This window comes from Camelina sativa, chromosome 8 (genome assembly GCF_000633955.1).
Source record: "Camelina sativa cultivar DH55 chromosome 8, Cs, whole genome shotgun sequence".
NCBI lineage: Eukaryota > Viridiplantae > Streptophyta > Magnoliopsida > Brassicales > Brassicaceae > Camelina > Camelina sativa.
The window spans coordinates 1,536,529-1,554,370 of record NC_025692.1 but is presented as its reverse complement, the minus strand read 5'-3'; the positions used below and the strand labels follow the sequence as shown (position 1 = coordinate 1,554,370).

Genomic DNA, 17,842 nt, shown 5'->3' with positions numbered 1-17,842 from the left:
TTTTTTTTTTTTTTTTTTGTTCTTGGAATAGATAGTAATCTAATCTCAGGTTGCATTGAATTGTAGATGATGCGATTCAAAAGACCGTTCTTGAAGCTCCCTGGTTCAAATCATGTCGGGGATTGTGTGCTTACATTAGCTGCAAATCTCTCAATGAAGTCGACACTTCTAAAATCCTGTCTGAGATTCTGCAACGTCCTGGTAGTACTTCTCTTCTATTTGGAATTTCATTCTCATGAGATTGATTAATAACAACAATGTTGCAGAACTGAAAATGGAAGCCCTTCACACTGTAATCACTAATTACTTGGCTTAATAGCATAACCATTATCATTAGGACAAATGAATTAATACTTACTCTGTATTCTCAATGCATCTGATAAGTTTGGGAACTGAGAGAAACTAGTAACAGACCAAACTAAAGAAACTAGTTGTCACATAGGGATGAAATCTCCCTCTGCATATTTTTCTCTGATGTGATTTATTTTCCATTTTTTTTTTTGTTTTGTTATTTAGATTCAAGTACTATGGCTAAGAAAAAGCTATATGTCCCTTGGGTGGAGGATAAGAACAGTAACATGCGTATGCTGCACATATCTCATATGGAGGACCTCATTGCAAACTCCATGAACATTTTGGAACCAGCTCCTGTTGATGCCCAAGGGAATGAGCGTGAGGATGGTAGAGTTCTTTTTTGCTATGTTGCCACTACTTTAAGCTTCACATAATGAGTACAAGCCCCTTGAAATTAAAACCTTTTTTTTAATCTATTGACAGTGTTGCAAGCAGAGGAACCGATCGATTTGTTCATCTTGCCAGGTATGGAGAAACAGTTTCATTGCCAAAACTTTCCCTTATCTCTGTATCTAGTCAACTTAAATTTTCAAATCCTTGTGGTCAGGTCTTGCGTTTGACAGGTGTGGGCGACGTTTAGGTCGTGGAGGTGGGTAAGTTAGGGTTCTTTACTTCTATAGATTCATACTAAGGGTACTGCTGAAGATCTTAAAATAGTATCATATCCGAATAATATGAAGCTTCTATTGAGCATTTTTTTACTGTTGTATTATGTATACATAATTTCACTTCCTCTCTAACCTTCTGCTATAATCCAAAATCTTGCCATCCCAATTAGTTTCATACTTGCAACAAGAAATACTTTACCATGCTCTAATCTTACTCCTTTTTACTTGTTTATATGGATAACTCATATGGGTAAAAGCTACTACGACACTTTCTTGAAGAGATACCAGAATCGTGCGAAGGAGAAGGATTGGAGATATCCACTTATGGGTATAAACCACAATCAAATTAAAGCTACAGAACCTTTTCAATAGAAAGATAAGCTAATCACTGTTCTTTATCCCCTACTGCAGTTGCATTGTCATACTCTCCTCAAATTCTTGAGGATGTAAGTATACCTGTTACACCGAATGATGTTCCGATCGATGCCCTTGTGTCACCTTCTGGTGTATTTCCCATTACCCCTCGGGCTATTGAAATGTACGCCACAACATGTTTTCAGCTTACTCTTAGATCTTTTATTTATAGCTGACTATGTTGTGTGATTCTCTCTGTTCTTAGAATGTGAGCTCAGGTGCTTGTGTTTTGGAGCTGACACTCCGATGATTTGTTGGTATGCGCTTGAAGGCTGGATTTTGGAATCAGCAAACTCAGTATCAGCTTCTGTAATTGCCACTAAAAGATTTTACTAAATTTGATTTGAGCCTTTTCTGTATGATGAGATATGAAGTTCAATCCAATGGTCTTCCACCCGTTTATTCTTATATCAATCTTTTTTGCCGCACAGGATGATGGTTGTTGGGTTCTTTTCTTGAGCTTTGCTCATGGGAATTTATATGTACTTTTGAAATTTTTATTCAATGTAAAAATAAAATAGTGAAAACATCAAAGTTCTTGTCTCTTTAAAACATTACAGCCATACACATATAAGAGTGTATTACTTTTTCCTCTTCCTTTCTATATAAATAGCAAAACAAAAGCAGGCAGGAGAACTAGGAGGAACAAGAAAGCATGCAGACGCCCGGCCTGTAAGCCCAGGCTGGAGGCAACCGAGCATATTTCTCCATCCCCGGCTGTTCCTCGTAAGGCCGTTTCATTAGACGGATCAAATTGATGACTTCTGAGAAATCGCCTTGTTCAGCTGCATCTATGGCGCTTTGGCACAGATAGTTCCTCAGTATGTACTTTGGATTCACTGAATCCATTCTTGCTTTTCTTTCTTCATCTGATACCTCACTACCACCCACCTGCATTTTCAAATCCACACACAAGGTGTTGCATTAGCCAGGAAGATACATACATATTGTTCAGAAGTTTACTAATGTGGAAAGTAAAATTCTAGTCTACAAAGAACTGAAGATGATATCTTTGGCAAAAAAATGTTAGAAACGAATTTGATACCTCTTGTATATAGCTTCGCATCCATTTGATCCATGCTTCTTTTCTCTCCTTTCCGATGTCCAAAAGCACAGCTTTCAAGGGTTTCAATAACTCATTTTCGGGAGTGTTGGGATTTGCTTTTACATTTGCAAGAAGCCGGAAGAAGTTTGTGTAATCAACTTTATCAACAGACATATTGTTCAGAAGTTTACTAATGACCTCCTTGTTATACTTAGAAAGACCAAGCTTCTTTGACATTATGGCTTGATACTCATCCATGAATTTATCACCGTACCTGATCATGAGCCCCTCAACTACTTTAGTAGTTCCTACAAATATAATTAAGAATAGTGCTCCAAATAAATAGTGACAACAAAGTTACCTCTCCATGGCGTAATTTGCTTCCTTTTGATTAATCAGCTGAGCAACTGCCAGAGTCTTAGAAAATTGAGCAATATTCCACAAACCGATGTCAGGCTGATTTGCAAAACAGTATCTTCTTCCTGGGAGATCTGTGGTGTTCGGGGTGTAACTTGGATCAAAAGCATCCAAGAACCCAAATGGGCCATAGTCAATGGTTTGACCCAAAATGCTCATATTGTCAGTGTTGAGCACACCATGGGTGAAACCTACACCTTGCCATCTTGCAACTAAGGTAGCTGTACGCTCAGCAATTTCAACAATCCATGCTAATATTATCAAAAAAAGCACAAGTTAGTTCAATCTTGACTATCAATATAACAATTAGCAATAGCAAAAGTATAATACGTGATACAAATGTCAATGCTGATTCAGATAAGAAAATAATGAACATTTCCTGCTGCATTTTGACGAATAATTCATTACGTAAATACCTGCATATTTGTTGGAAGTCAGATCCACAACCGAATCATCTTCATCACCGGTTTTGAAAGATAAGCTATCGCTTCTATCCATGCTCTCTATATGTGGGAAATGATGCCTAATGGCATAGTCTGCCAACTTCCGAACAATATCTAGATCCTCTTTTCCTCTAGAAGCATGTATTTGGTATGACCCAAAGCGGAGAAATGATTGAGAAACCCTGCAAACAATTGCGCCAGGTTCTTCCTTCGGATTGCCACTGCAAATGCAAAATGCAAAACAATTAGTCAACCATCTAGAAGCCAAATTTTCTAGATAAATTTTTCTCTACTAGAGGCTTAGTCCAGTTGGTTAAATACTTCCAAGTTGATCATGCCCATGTTCACTCCCTAATCATATGAGGCCTAAAATTTTTTTATACTTGTTGGAGATGTGAACTTTTAAGCAGATAAAGAAGGAACAAGTTAGACAAGGTCTGGAAGGTTTTGGACATACTCATAAAACATGTCGCGAGTGACATCTTGACCTGTAGTGAGAAGACAAAGGGCACGCGTGGTAGGGATTCCAAGACAATGCATAGATTCACTGCAAAGGAACTCCCTGATGCTACTACGGAGCACTGCGAGCCCATCAGCAAAACGGCTATATGGAGTCCTACCTGCACCTTTAAGCTGAAGTTCCCACCTTTCATCTTTGGAGTTCAGAACTTCTCCCAGAGTTAAGGCACGACCATCACCTAGTTGTCCAGCCCACATGCCGAACTGGTGTCCTCCATAGCATTGAGCATAAGGCATTCTGTAGCAAAAAATATACCAATATCTGAGAATAGAGACTTTTGGATTTCAAAAGGTCGGACTTATAAATCAGTTTTGGATAAGGAACACATACGCTCCTGGCAAAGGTTTAGCACCGGACAGCATAAGAGGGAAATCTGGCCTTTCAAACCTGAAAGTTCCAAAGAATTTTGCCATAAGTCAAAAGTAGAAAGAGAAAAAAGGTTTCGAAAATAGCAACTAATATTAAGGTGCAACACTCTTAAAACTTAAGTGTCATAAATTTCATATCATATGAAACAGAAATGAACACATATCGCCAACTTCTCTAAAGAAACCTAAAAAAGTAATAACCATGAAGGTGAATAGGAAACAATGGCATCAATTATGTGTCTAAGAAAGACAGTGAAAATCCAATTATCTTCTGCACCAAACACTTATACTTTAGTCTGACCATAGAGAATCAAACTCACTCTTTAGGATCCAAATCCAAAAGCTCTGCAACAGAATCAGACCATGCTACAAGTTGAGGATCATCTACTTCTACTGATGGCGAAACTTTTGAATAGCAAGCATGCAATACCTGCACATTACAATAAACAACAAAAAATCCGGATGCCCAAGTTAGCTTACTAGGATATATATTAATGAGGACAACTAAAACATGGCAGATTCAAACATAATGTTCCGAAAGAACCCATTGCAGATAACTTCACATTTTGCAGTCTTCAAAGGAACAAAACGAAGCAGAAGAAAAAATGAAAAATCCAAATAAAATGAAATCTTTAGCCTGAGTACAATTCACTCTACCAACAAAGTACAAATATCAACTTCATGATTCCAAATTAAACAACACTAAAATATAACTTTTTTTTCTATTAAGACATGAATCACAAGATTAAAAACCACATCAATCATTGACATAGAAATAAAAAAGCAAAATCAAGATTCTTCATAATTCTCTCCTTTCAAAGATCGAAACAAAATGGATACCTCACGGGAGATAACATCGGTTCTGGGATCACCAGGCAATTCCTTAACAAAGGAGTGGTCCCAATTAAAATCTTCGAGCTTTCGTTTAACCTTAACACCTTCATCAACAGCTCCAAGAGTTTGATTCTGCAGATCTTTCGCTAAAGAATCAGCAGACGAATCCGTTACCGGTGTCGGGGACGAAGATGAAGCCGGAGAAGAATCCATCCGACCGAAGGAAGAAGAAGAAGAAGAAGAAGATCGGGTCAATCGAAATTGTCGGCGAAAGGAGGGACAAAAAGGGAGTTTCGAAGTTGAACTGAAGAGATGAAGCGGTCGGAGGTTGAAGAGAGACGACGGACAACACACACGCAACAACATTTCTTCTTTCCTTCTTCACAATTATTCTTTTGGAAAGAAACTTGTTTAATTTTTCAATTCTGGACCGAACCGACCTTCTTTGATTTTTTCCCGGTTCAGATCGATTTCACAATGTCGGTTTACTTATTATTGTTCTGTTGTTTTGTATTTGAATCCAAATCGATTTCTTGTTTGTGTATTAAACATTGTCTAAACCGGGTTTAAGACAGAACCGAAAATAATCCGGGTTTAAGACAGAACCAAAAAAGAGATATGGGAAGTCGTAGTGAAAACGACAAAAGTTGCCGTCTTCGTGTAACTCAAACCAACCTATCAACTGAGGAAAAAAATTAGGGCACAAAATAATAAGTGGATTCACGTCCGCGACTCATAGATCTCTTCGGAAAAATTTCATCACGATTTGTTTCTTACTGTAATTCTTCAATTTTTCCGCGGCGTGTTCTTCTTGGAGATCCTAACCTTTGTGAAATTCGACTTGGATCCGAGAGAGAGAAGAGTCTTCTTCCTTGATCTTTCTGATTTTTATAGATTTGTGTTTGTCTGCTCAAATCTATGATCTTTCGGGAGTAATTTTTCTCCATGGTTAATCGAAGATTTAGAGAATAGATCCAAACAAGGTATTTTTGCTTTTTCTTTTTTTTGTTCTTGATCTGACATTCTTCATCCCCAATTTAAGTTTTTGTTCATCTTGAAAGCTTACCATTGATGTGCCTGGTTTCGTCTGAAATTAGGGTTTATGAAAGTGTTGTTCTTTGCTTGGAAATTAGAAAATTCAGAAAGTTAGTAGAAATTTTGATTTCTTTAATGATTTAGAAAGCTTGAGCTTGCCAACGATTGTCTTGATTCTTGGTGTGTCATGTTTAGCTTGAGTTTAAGAACTTTGACCTGTGTTTTTTTGGATAGTGTAATTTGCTGTGTCAACAAGGTTTAAAGTTCAAAAGTTAGTGCCTTTCGTGCTCTGAGAGTTCCAGTTTTGACCTGAAAAGTGAAGGTCTTCGTATGCTCTGCTATGAGAGTTAAGGTTTTGGTTTTTTTTCCTCTTTTTGAAGTTGTTTACTTGGTTGTGCTTGTGCAGCTCGTGCTTTGGTGCAAGTAGACAGGTATCATCCCACGTTACGATTTCTTAAGTTCCCTGTAAAGAATAATCGGGGAGAGGACACAGATGGATTACCGACCTTCTGATAGTAGTGGTGAGTCTTATGTTCTTTCAATGATAGTAGTAGTTTTTGTCCTTATTCTCTCGTTTACTCCTGTCCACAATTGGATGTGTTTTTTTTAATGTAATTGAGTTCAATGAGTTTAACTGAAAAAGCATTATCTCTAAAAGCTTGAGTATTCTCTTCTTGTTCAATGTTGTTTTCTGACTCTTTTCTCGTCTAGCTCCAAACTTATTTACTATGTTTTGATTGTGTAAATGTATTTGTTTCGTGAACTCAGGTACGGATGATGACCTGCCTCCATCTCATCAAGGTAGATATCAAAGAACCAGACCTGCCGGCAATGGGAGGCCTTCAGTTCTCAATTCTGCTCCTTTATCACGTGTGCACAATGACATGGAAACTCAAATTCATCTCATTGAGCAAGAAGCTTACAGCTCGATACTCCGCGCTTTTAAAGCCCAGTCTGATGCTATTACCTGGGTACTTATTTTGCTTGTTTATGTAACTTCACCATCTAATCGAAGATAAGCTTATCTTTCTTCCTTTTGTTCTTCAGGAGAAAGAAACTTTGATCACTGAACTCAGAAAAGAACTTCGGGTGTCTGATGAAGAACACAGAGAGCTGTTATCAAGGGTTAACGCTGATGAAATGATCAGGCGAATAAGGTTTGTTTCATATGTTATTAATACATCACTGCAATCAATCAAAAACAACTTTGTAGCCAACAATGTTAATTTGAAATCATGTCAGGGAATGGAGAAAGGTAAACAACGTTCAGTCGAGTGTTCCTCAGCTGGTTCATGATGCTCCGAGTCCAGCTGTCTCAGGATCACGTAAAAAGCAAAAGACATCACAGTCAATCGCCTCATTAGCTATGGGACCACCATCTCCTTCTATGCACCCTTCGATGCAACCATCGTCATCTGCAATCAGAAGAGGAGGTCCTCCACCAGGTCCAAAGACCAAGAAGCCAAAGACAGTAAGTCATGATGCTACATGACTCTTTAATGTTTTTACTATGAATCATGTTCTTATATTCTTCATTGACTAAGGGATGAGAATATTTCATTTCTTTGTGCTCGATGAAGTCGATGCAGTACCCACCTACAGGCATTGCTGGAAGGCCCCAGGCTGGCGCTTTAACAAATGAACCAGGTGAATCGGGATCATATGACCCGTTGATTGGAAGGAAGGTATGGACGAAGTGGCCTGAGGACAATCATTTCTATGAAGCTGTTATAACTGACTACAACCCTGTTGAGGTATCGTATCTTTCAGTGCTATAGTCATTTAGTGCCAAATCTCTGTTTCCTGATGTTATATATTTCCTTTTATTAAACATTGATTAGGGGCGGCATGCTTTAGTGTATGATATTAACACTGGGAATGAAACTTGGGAATGGGTTAATCCTAACGAGGTAATTATGATTTCATTTTTTATAAGAGCTCATCTTTTTTTTTTTATAGATACTTGGTTATATATGATTCTGAATGTTCTTTATATATATCATAGATATCTCCGGGAGATATCAGATGGGAAGGTGAAGATCCAGGGGTTTCTCGTAAAGGAGGACATCCTGGGCAAGGCCGTGGAAGTACAAAATCTATGGCTCGTGGTGTTCCAACAAGCAATGTGGGTGGTAGAGGTAGGGGAAGCATGAAGATGCAGCAACCAAAGACACAGAATGGCATCGGGAAGAAAGCTTTAGGCGAAATTGAAATTCTCCACACCGATACACTGATAAAAGAGGTAATCATCCAAGGTTTTCGATATGGTAAATGAATGTTTGCAAAATGTTATGATCTGAGTATCACTTTATTTATATTTGTAACAGATAGAAAAAGTGTTTGGGTCAGTTAACCCCAACCCAGCAGAGGTAGAGAAGGCAAAGAGAGTGCTGAGAGTAAGAACCAATACATTTGTTGTTGAATCTGGTCGTCGCTCTAATGAGAAGCGAAGCTGATTTTATTGTTTTACTTGGAAATTGTAGGATCATGAACTAGCTCTTATGGATGCAATCGCAAAGCTTGAAGAAATATCAGACGGAGAAAGTGGTAATATTTGATAGGGTCCTTCCAGATTACCTCAGGTTCACATCTTTCTTCTGTCTGCTCTTTGGATCAATATGTATGTTTGTTTGTTAAAATTGACGTTATAATGTGGCTGTGGATTTTGTGACTTAAATGCAGATGATGGAGCCGGAGCTTTAGACTTGCTAAAAAGTGTTGTAGATGGTGGTGGCGAAATGTGAATTGATGAGGGAGATTCCGAAACTTGTATGGATGTATTTTGTTTAGGGGGAAGGATTTGATGACATTTGTGTGCCACATAACTCCAGTAACTGGATTTCGAAGTTAGGGTCTTAAGCATTGTAAAATCCATAAGACTTCTTATAAATGTAGAATGTTGCAGAGACGAGATGATGGGCAAAGCAAAACTCTACTATTAGGGGGAGATGGAGCGACTAAGAACTACTACTCATGTAAACTATTAGAAAGTAGAAACATTAATTACTAGATCAACTCTATTTTTGTTCTGAAGTAGAAAAGCACTATTGGGAAATCTCAGTTCCTGAAAGAAAAACCTACCTAGTCAAAACAATTGAAATTTCAGAAATTTGGAAGGAAAGCAGATAGTTAACAAAAGAAAGCTGAAATTAAAATTGCTAATTTCAAAAGATATTATTACTTTAATACAATCAAAGGACTAATAAAGTAACGAGGAGCTTCCAGTGCTCNTTTCTTCTGTCTGCTCTTTGGATCAATATGTATGTTTGTTTGTTAAAATTGACGTTATAATGTGGCTGTGGATTTTGTGACTTAAATGCAGATGATGGAGCCGGAGCTTTAGACTTGCTAAAAAGTGTTGTAGATGGTGGTGGCGAAATGTGAATTGATGAGGGAGATTCCGAAACTTGTATGGATGTATTTTGTTTAGGGGGAAGGATTTGATGACATTTGTGTGCCACATAACTCCAGTAACTGGATTTCGAAGTTAGGGTCTTAAGCATTGTAAAATCCATAAGACTTCTTATAAATGTAGAATGTTGCAGAGACGAGATGATGGGCAAAGCAAAACTCTACTATTAGGGGGAGATGGAGCGACTAAGAACTACTACTCATGTAAACTATTAGAAAGTAGAAACATTAATTACTAGATCAACTCTATTTTTGTTCTGAAGTAGAAAAGCACTATTGGGAAATCTCAGTTCCTGAAAGAAAAACCTACCTAGTCAAAACAATTGAAATTTCAGAAATTTGGAAGGAAAGCAGATAGTTAACAAAAGAAAGCTGAAATTAAAATTGCTAATTTCAAAAGATATTATTACTTTAATACAATCAAAGGACTAATAAAGTAACGAGGAGCTTCCAGTGCTCTCAACTCTCAAGGGAACCCATCTTCCGGTAGTACAAGGAACAGCTTTGCTGGGACTGAGACATTTCATCATCAATGAATTCAGGTCTCAACCCCTAATTTAATAAATTAAGGGAGACTTCTCCCAGTTTGGCTTTCGAATCCTTTTTTGTGGATTTGGTATATGCTTATTTTAGAGATGAGTATTAACATCTGATAAGGAAGCCAACATTTGGCGAGAAGAATTAAAACCCGTAACCACCCAATGAAGTTTGAAGACACCAGTGCTCCAAAAACAGAGATCCATCATTACAAGAATTTACATCTCATAATAATAACCAACACAAGCTGACTTGAGGAACACATCGTAACTTTACTAGATTTAGAAGGATATAATTCCATTAATTCGATTTGTCATTAAAAAAAAAAGAAGAGAAATAAAAAAAGCCACAAACATAGTTCATCAATTATTTATTTGGGGGCTTTACAAGCGCCCAAAATACACAAGTTTTAAAAGAAACTTTTGAGTAAAACCATAACAGAGTTTAAAAACCACCACGGAGCCTGAGAACAAGATGAAGGGTCGACTCTTTCTGGATGTTGTAGTCAGCCAATGTGCGACCATCCTCAAGCTGCTTTCCAGCGAAGATGAGACGCTGCTGGTCCGGAGGGATACCTTCCTTGTCCTGGATCTTGGCCTTGACGTTATCAATGGTGTCGGAGCTCTCAACCTCGAGGGTGATGGTCTTGCCTGTGAGAGTCTTGACGAAAATCTGCATACCTCCACGGAGACGCAAGACCAAGTGAAGTGTAGACTCCTTCTGAATGTTGTAGTCAGCCAAAGTCCTGCCGTCTTCAAGTTGCTTTCCGGCGAAGATCAACCTCTGCTGGTCCGGTGGGATACCCTCCTTGTCTTGGATCTTGGCCTTAACATTGTCGATAGTGTCAGAGCTCTCCACCTCCAAAGTAATAGTCTTTCCAGTCAACGTCTTGACGAAGATTTGCATACCACCACGAAGCCTGAGAACAAGATGAAGGGTTGACTCCTTCTGAATGTTGTAGTCAGCCAAAGTCCTGCCATCTTCAAGCTGCTTACCGGCAAAGATCAACCTCTGCTGGTCCGGTGGGATACCCTCCTTGTCTTGGATTTTGGCCTTAACATTGTCGATAGTGTCAGAGCTCTCCACCTCCAAAGTAATAGTCTTTCCAGTCAACGTCTTGACGAAGATTTGCATACCACCACGAAGCCTGAGAACAAGATGAAGGGTTGACTCCTTCTGAATGTTGTAGTCAGCCAAAGTCCTGCCATCTTCAAGCTGCTTACCGGCAAAGATCAACCTCTGCTGGTCCGGTGGGATACCCTCCTTGTCTTGGATTTTGGCCTTAACGTTGTCGATAGTGTCAGAGCTCTCCACCTCCAAAGTAATAGTCTTTCCGGTAAGAGTCTTAACGAAGATCTGCATACCTCCACGGAGACGCAAGACCAAGTGAAGTGTAGACTCCTTCTGAATGTTGTAGTCAGCCAAAGTCCTGCCGTCTTCAAGCTGCTTACCGGCAAAGATCAACCTCTGCTGGTCCGGTGGGATACCCTCCTTGTCTTGGATTTTGGCTTTAACGTTGTCGATGGTGTCAGAGCTCTCCACCTCCAAAGTAATGGTCTTTCCGGTAAGAGTCTTGACGAAGATTTGCATACCACCACGAAGCCTGAGAACAAGATGAAGGGTCGACTCCTTCTGAATGTTGTAGTCAGCCAAAGTCCTGCCATCTTCAAGCTGCTTACCGGCAAAGATCAACCTCTGCTGGTCCGGTGGGATACCCTCCTTGTCTTGGATTTTGGCCTTAACGTTGTCGATAGTGTCAGAGCTCTCCACCTCCAAAGTAATGGTCTTTCCGGTAAGAGTCTTAACGAAGATCTGCATACCTCCACGGAGACGCAAGACCAAGTGAAGTGTAGACTCCTTCTGAATGTTGTAGTCAGCCAAAGTCCTGCCGTCTTCAAGCTGCTTACCGGCAAAGATCAACCTCTGCTGGTCCGGTGGGATACCCTCCTTGTCTTGGATTTTGGCTTTAACGTTGTCGATGGTGTCAGAGCTCTCCACCTCCAAAGTAATGGTCTTTCCGGTAAGAGTCTTGACGAAGATTTGCATACCACCACGAAGCCTGAGAACAAGATGAAGGGTCGACTCCTTCTGGATGTTATAGTCAGCCAAGGTACGGCCATCTTCAAGCTGCTTACCGGCAAAGATAAGCCTTTGCTGATCCGGAGGGATACCTTCCTTATCCTGGATCTTGGCTTTGACGTTGTCGATTGTGTCAGAGCTTTCCACCTCGAGGGTGATTGTCTTTCCGGTGAGAGTCTTAACAAAGATCTGCATCTGTAATTCACAAACAGAGTGATTGATAAATACCAAAACAAATAATCAAATTCGATCAAGAAACTAATTTACCAAATCTAGATAAATTAACACGTTATATCAATTGATACAAAACTCAATTTATTTGAGAAAAATCAAATCAAATTCAACGACAAGTAATTCACAAACAAAGATTGATCTATCAAGAAACTAATTTATCAAATCCAAAACAAGAATCAAATTTCGATCAAGAAACTAATTTATCAAACCTAGGGTAGAATTAACACGTTATCAATCGATTACAAAACTCAATTTCTTTTGAGAAAAATCAAACCAAATTCGATCTGCGAAAAAAAAAACACAAACCCTAATCGAGGATCTATCGGTGAAACCCAAATCGAACCAAATTCAGAAAACAGAGACTCAATTGGGATCGGAAGAAGAAACAAGTAAATCGTATTAGAGATTCAGAATTTTTTTACCTTGAACACGATTGAGAGATTTGATTGATGATTATTAGGTTTTAGGAATTGTGAAAGAGATAAAAGAGGTCGTCGGGTGTTTAATAGAGTTTATAATCGAAGAGGATGAGGACGAGGAAGTTGAGGCGGTGAAGCATTAGCCACTCAGAACTAGACACGTATGTATTATGACGTGTATTGAGCGTTGTTTACACGCAGCTTCTTGAATAGGGCCCAAATTATATAGTCTACGCGCCGATGAATATTAAGGCCCAAAGAGAACCATTAACAAATTATAAATACTAAAATTTCACTTACATTTATTTTTTTTCATTTGATGTAGCCGAAGTTCTTTCGGAGGAGCAGGGGCCGTGTAATCCAACTGTTTTGAAGGAATTTAAAGTTTTGTTTAGTATCACATGAAGACAAGCCTCAAGAACATGGTTTTCTAAGAGTAACCTGGACTCGATTGAATTCTTTGGCCTGCTTTAGCCTTGCAATGTTTTCAGGAGTTATGAAATGGCTAGAATCGACCGTCTCAACTCCCTCCCTAGAAAAACAAAGTTCAACAGAGAAAGCTTTACAATGGATCAATACAAAGTCAAATAGCTATATGTACACTGACTGATATGTGCTCTAGCGAAAGCTTCAGCAGCATCGAATGCAAAACTACTCACTAACTCTTTTGCAATTAGCAGTTTGCCTATCAAATCTATTTAAATGATTTTTCACATAACTCTCATGATGATTCATCTTGGTCTCCGAAATATGATCTCTCCGACTCCAAAACTCCCTAAACACAATATTATTGTTTAACAAGGATCAGGCTTTGTGTTCATAAGTTTTTGGTAATATATATATATATATATATAGAAAAGAGTGAGAAAGAAACCAAAATAGTTTTTTTTAGTTGTTTACCTGTATGATCAGGATGGCTGCTTCCTTATGTATGAGCTCATTGTACCCTTGGCAACCATAATTCTGAACGCAACTTGGGCAACCTGTTTTCAGCTGAGCAGCGGCAAGACTTTAAGAGATCAAGAGCCGCTTCTAGAAGCTCCGTGAACATTGGACGGATCTGCAGAGCCGGAAATGTTCAAGAGTTACTTATCATCCAAAATTCAACAAATAAATCTTTTGAGATTTTTTGCTTTCACAATTTACCTTGGCGGAGATGCCAGTTCCTCCACGATGACGATCATATAGTAAGATTCTCGCTGGGAAATAGCGTTGCTCTTGCGGATTTGGACATTCTGGAGCCAAGTCTGAATAGTTGCAACGCACAAATAGTGGAACAACGTGGAGAAGAGCGTGACAAGCGGCATGTAAACCACCACGGAATGACAACTTATTCCCCTCCACTTCTGATTTTACTGACTCAGGCACTTGAATCCAAACAGCCTGTTTATTATCCATAAACCAGACTTAAAAATCACAGCGTAAACAGAAAGACTGTAAGAGTGTGAGTGTGTGAGGCTTCAGGTTAAAGACAAACCTGTGACTGGTAAAAGTAACTTGGGAGTGAAAGCTCAACATCATCAATTACTTCATCGTTTTTTCTTCGGATACGAAGAAATCCAAGCCACTTTGTTGTCACTCTACATGCATTACTTTGTGCTGTTGTCTTATTAAATTGGTTCTTAAGAGCCTTTAATGCGTAAGCCTGAAACATGAACTTAGTAATGAATTTTGCGCAAAGATTCAGAACTATCACACAGGAAACACCAACGTTTATACTTACAGTTTTACCACCAGTTAAATGGATATCAGTGTAATCCCGAGTCCTGGTGTAGTAATCCACGTCTGCTAATTCACACAAAGACTGAAACTCAAAAGTTATCAGTTGCACCTTATGGAATTTCAGTTCTAAAAGAGAAAATAAATGATATCTTGTTAGCTATAGATGACAATACATTTTTGATTTCTTGTTACCAAGGCCAATGACTCAAAAATTACCTTGATGGTGTATCGGCAGCAGCTCCAGATGGTTTCCCTGCAATGTCTCCCCATGGTTTACCGGCAGCAGCTTCACTACTACTCACGAATTTCGAACTTTCTTCAGGTTTCTGTGATATAATAGATTAAGGAAAATTTGAGTAAATAAAGTTTTTGAATTGGTTACAAAAAAAAAAATCAAGGAAACTGAATTATACACTTGTTGGAAGAACTGATGGATTCCACACAGGACAAAAAGCTTTTCAGAGGAAGGACTTCCATCAATTTCTATCAGCTCGAGCTCAGATAGGTTTGCAAGCTCCTACACCAACAGCAAATCACGTTCTGATCCAGTAAGATAGATTTGGATATGCGAATATTTTATCCATATAATTGCTAAAGTAGACCTACCATGCAATGTTGTCGAGGATTAGCAGAAGTTGCAGTGCAAAATATGAAGGAAGGACTGGCACCATAAACTGGAAAGTAAGATATGTTAGATCAATTCAAAAATGGATGAAATTCGTAATGAAGACTATACCAGGGGATCAGTATTGCACCATGGGAGCATAGGCGGCGAAGTCTTCTCAATATAAGGGCTGTGTGGCAGCCAAATGGTCCCTTGTAAGTATGGGCTTCATCGATCACAACATACCTGAAATAATTACCTTAGAACTTAAATCATTATTGATATATTGGCTTGTTCCTCTCTAAACCAGTTCATGTCTTGCAATGCTTCCACTGAAATTAGTCAAACTTAAAATGAGAGGAAATATATAGGAAGATGTGTTACCTAAGGTTAGATAAAATCCGGCTAAATTGTCCATGGAGAGGCATAATTGACATATGTAACATATCAGGATTTGTGATCAGCTACATGCATATATTCCAATAATGTTAGTTAGAGAACTCTGTATTCGGAATTCAGATGAGACTGAGTGAATGGAACACTATTCTATTAGGGGGGAAATGACAATAAGAAATTACCAGTCTAGCATTACTCCTCAGCCTTGTTCTATCCTTATAAGGAGTATCACCATCGTACACTCCCATGTTTATGCTTGCTTCGTGTCCTTTTATCAAATCAGACAATGATCTTAACTGATCCTGAGCTAACGCCTATTCAAACAAACAGAGAGTCTCTTTCTATTATAGCAGTTTTAAGAAGTTATAAGATCTCTTGAGCATAATAAAAAACTCAAAAGAAAAAGAGACAAGATGAGTAACCTTGGTCGGAAATAAGTACAAAGCACAAGAATCTGTGTCTTTGCACAATTCCTCAAAGACTGGCACATTGTAGCAGAGATTTTCCACTGGAAGTCATAGTTGCAACCACAACATTCTTCCCAGACAAGGCTGCTGAAATTGCTTCAGCCTGATGGCTGTAAAATTTATTGAGTCCAATTCGTTTCAAGGCAGACTTGGTGGTTTCTGAGAGCTCATCTAACATTTCGACGCAGGCAGCTTTTCTAGCATTAATAACTTCAACGTGAACAACCTGTCCTTTAGATCCAATACCTTACCTGAGATGTTCGACCATCTCCGATGGTTGCAGTGAATTTGTGTCATGACACAAAGTCTGGGATTTACGAGAACCAGAGAAAGAAGTGCCGTTCCCAGCCTGTCTAGGTTTGTTTCCACCAAAAGCTCTACCTTGGCTGGAAAATTTAAGCATGTCCTCCAAGGAAATAGCTATTCCACACTCACCTCTATTCTTTACCAGTAGTGATTTGATTGACTCCCACAATTCAGACTTAAAGGAAGTCTCCCGTTTTTTCATGGCACTAAAGACCTTTGCAAGTGAAGTTTTCTTACGACCTGGTTTTACATCTGTCTCCGGATAATCAGCTATAACTATAGCATTCTCATGGTTCACAGCTTCAAAGTCATCAGTGATAACCTTCACAACCTACAACAACCATTGCGGTTACATATAAAAACATTTAGTCACAAAATAAGTAAGTATACTTGAAAAAAGATATAGAAAAAATCACCTTGGGGCATATAACTGAGAGATTCTTAACGTCTTGTATACCAATACGGACTCCATACATTGCTAACCGGAAAAGAGATTCCTTCAAGCGGGTTATATACAACTTCTCTCCAAGTGATTGAATAAGAGACGAAAAAAGATTCAAAAACGCGAATGTCTCCATAGACAACTTCACCCAATCTTGACAAGAACACAAAGAGCTAGTTCTTGTATCCCATGACATCAAGCATTTTGTAGAACTTGGAGATGTCAAGCAATTCCTAGACTTCAAAACCCCAGCAAGCTTCTCTGTGTTCTGACCTTTAAATGCATCTTTACAATCAAACTCCAAAACACCATCAAAGAACCCATATGGACACGCTTCTTGATCCCGTTTTCGTTTCTCCCCAACACAATGATGGTTCTCAGCTGCTTTAGCGTTTTCATCTTTCAAGGTTGAATATTTCGGAATCCTCTACAAACTGAGTTTCACACAATGAATTTGTTTGAAGGGGAAAACAAATTCAATAACACTATCTCTCTAAGAAATCGGATCAAAGTAGACAAGCAAAGAGGAATTGAAATCTCTTGGAAAATAAGTTAGGTTTTGTTCAAGAACAAAGAAAATTTTGTATTAATTGCTGGATGATCTTACAACGAAGGGGTTGCCTTCTATTTATAGGTTTTCTTAGATCTATTGAATATATCCACTTTCTATATCACGGCCGAGCTGATTAGGAAAGTTTCTTGTTTCTTATTAGGTCAGCCGCTGGGCGAGCTGGGATGTCGGTTCGTCACCTTGGAACTGGGCTTCTCGGCACTATCGGGCCTTCGAAGATAAAATCCTCTTCACGGTCGAGCTCCCGGTTAAATAACCGGTTTCTTTAATCAGGTTTAGATCGGTATGTTGGGGGTGCCAATTCCAAGGTGAAATTATGAATTGTAAACGATATTTCCCAAGAAGGGTCTGATAAGGAAGAAACAAAAAAAACGAAACTTGTAATCATAAGCATTACCTTGAAATACAGATGGAAATTGGGAAAAAAAGAAGCGGGAGGGAAAGAGGATTTTAGGGCAATCTTAAGGTCATGGATTGTCTCGTCGGAGGAAACGTGAACGGTCGTCGATTCGCCGGTAATGCTTCTGACAGAGATCGCAACAGTGTCTCCGCCGCTGCTTCGTCTCTCGCTCGCCATTACCGAACTTTTACTTTTTTCCTTCCATTAACAAAGAAA

General features: G+C 38.9%; 4 protein-coding genes and 1 pseudogene across 5 annotated transcripts in view; 2 read left to right on the top strand and 3 right to left on the bottom strand.

Annotated features, from left to right (window-relative positions):
* The window catches only part of LOC104705549 (5-formyltetrahydrofolate cyclo-ligase, mitochondrial), a 2,293-nt gene extending 417 nt beyond the window's left edge, over positions 1–1,876 (top strand). Inside the window, exons 2-8 of one of the 2 annotated variants that reach the window (XR_754336.2) lie at positions 67–201; positions 517–681; positions 778–819; positions 902–943; positions 1,220–1,290; positions 1,374–1,500; positions 1,582–1,876. Coding sequence is in view for 1 of the 2 variants with exons in the window: in XM_010421565.2 (XP_010419867.1) it covers positions 67–201; positions 517–681; positions 778–819; positions 902–947; positions 1,220–1,290; positions 1,374–1,500; positions 1,582–1,588 (593 nt within the window). In the remaining variant the exon portion in view is untranslated. Of the gene's footprint in view, positions 1–66; positions 202–516; positions 682–777; positions 820–901; positions 948–1,219; positions 1,291–1,373; positions 1,501–1,581 lie in introns of both variants that reach the window. The other variant, XM_010421565.2, reaches the window with a different exon arrangement.
* On the bottom strand, positions 1,860–5,406 carry LOC104705550 (UPF0061 protein azo1574). The gene is made up of 8 exons (XM_010421566.1): positions 5,010–5,406; positions 4,490–4,599; positions 4,132–4,188; positions 3,739–4,038; positions 3,255–3,502; positions 2,783–3,089; positions 2,422–2,695; positions 1,860–2,267 (listed from the first exon to the last, which is right to left on the bottom strand). The coding sequence occupies exons 1-8, from the start codon at positions 5,367–5,369 to the stop codon at positions 2,013–2,015; spliced, it is 1,911 nt and encodes a 636-aa protein (XP_010419868.1). The 5' UTR covers positions 5,370–5,406; the 3' UTR covers positions 1,860–2,012.
* On the top strand, positions 5,671–9,053 carry LOC104705548 (protein EMSY-LIKE 3). The gene is made up of 11 exons (XM_010421563.2): positions 5,671–5,986; positions 6,445–6,559; positions 6,807–7,009; positions 7,086–7,195; positions 7,281–7,509; positions 7,619–7,792; positions 7,880–7,948; positions 8,044–8,280; positions 8,366–8,434; positions 8,522–8,620; positions 8,721–9,053. Exons 2-10 carry the CDS (start codon positions 6,532–6,534, stop codon positions 8,594–8,596), a joined length of 1,194 nt encoding a protein of 397 aa, XP_010419865.1. The 5' UTR covers positions 5,671–5,986; positions 6,445–6,531; the 3' UTR covers positions 8,597–8,620; positions 8,721–9,053.
* On the bottom strand, positions 10,275–12,823 carry LOC104705547 (polyubiquitin-like). The gene is made up of 2 exons (XM_010421562.2): positions 12,722–12,823; positions 10,275–12,260 (listed from the first exon to the last, which is right to left on the bottom strand). The coding sequence occupies exon 2, from the start codon at positions 12,258–12,260 to the stop codon at positions 10,431–10,433; it is 1,830 nt and encodes a 609-aa protein (XP_010419864.1). The 5' UTR covers positions 12,722–12,823; the 3' UTR covers positions 10,275–10,430.
* LOC104709107 lies at positions 12,726–17,803 on the bottom strand (annotated as a pseudogene).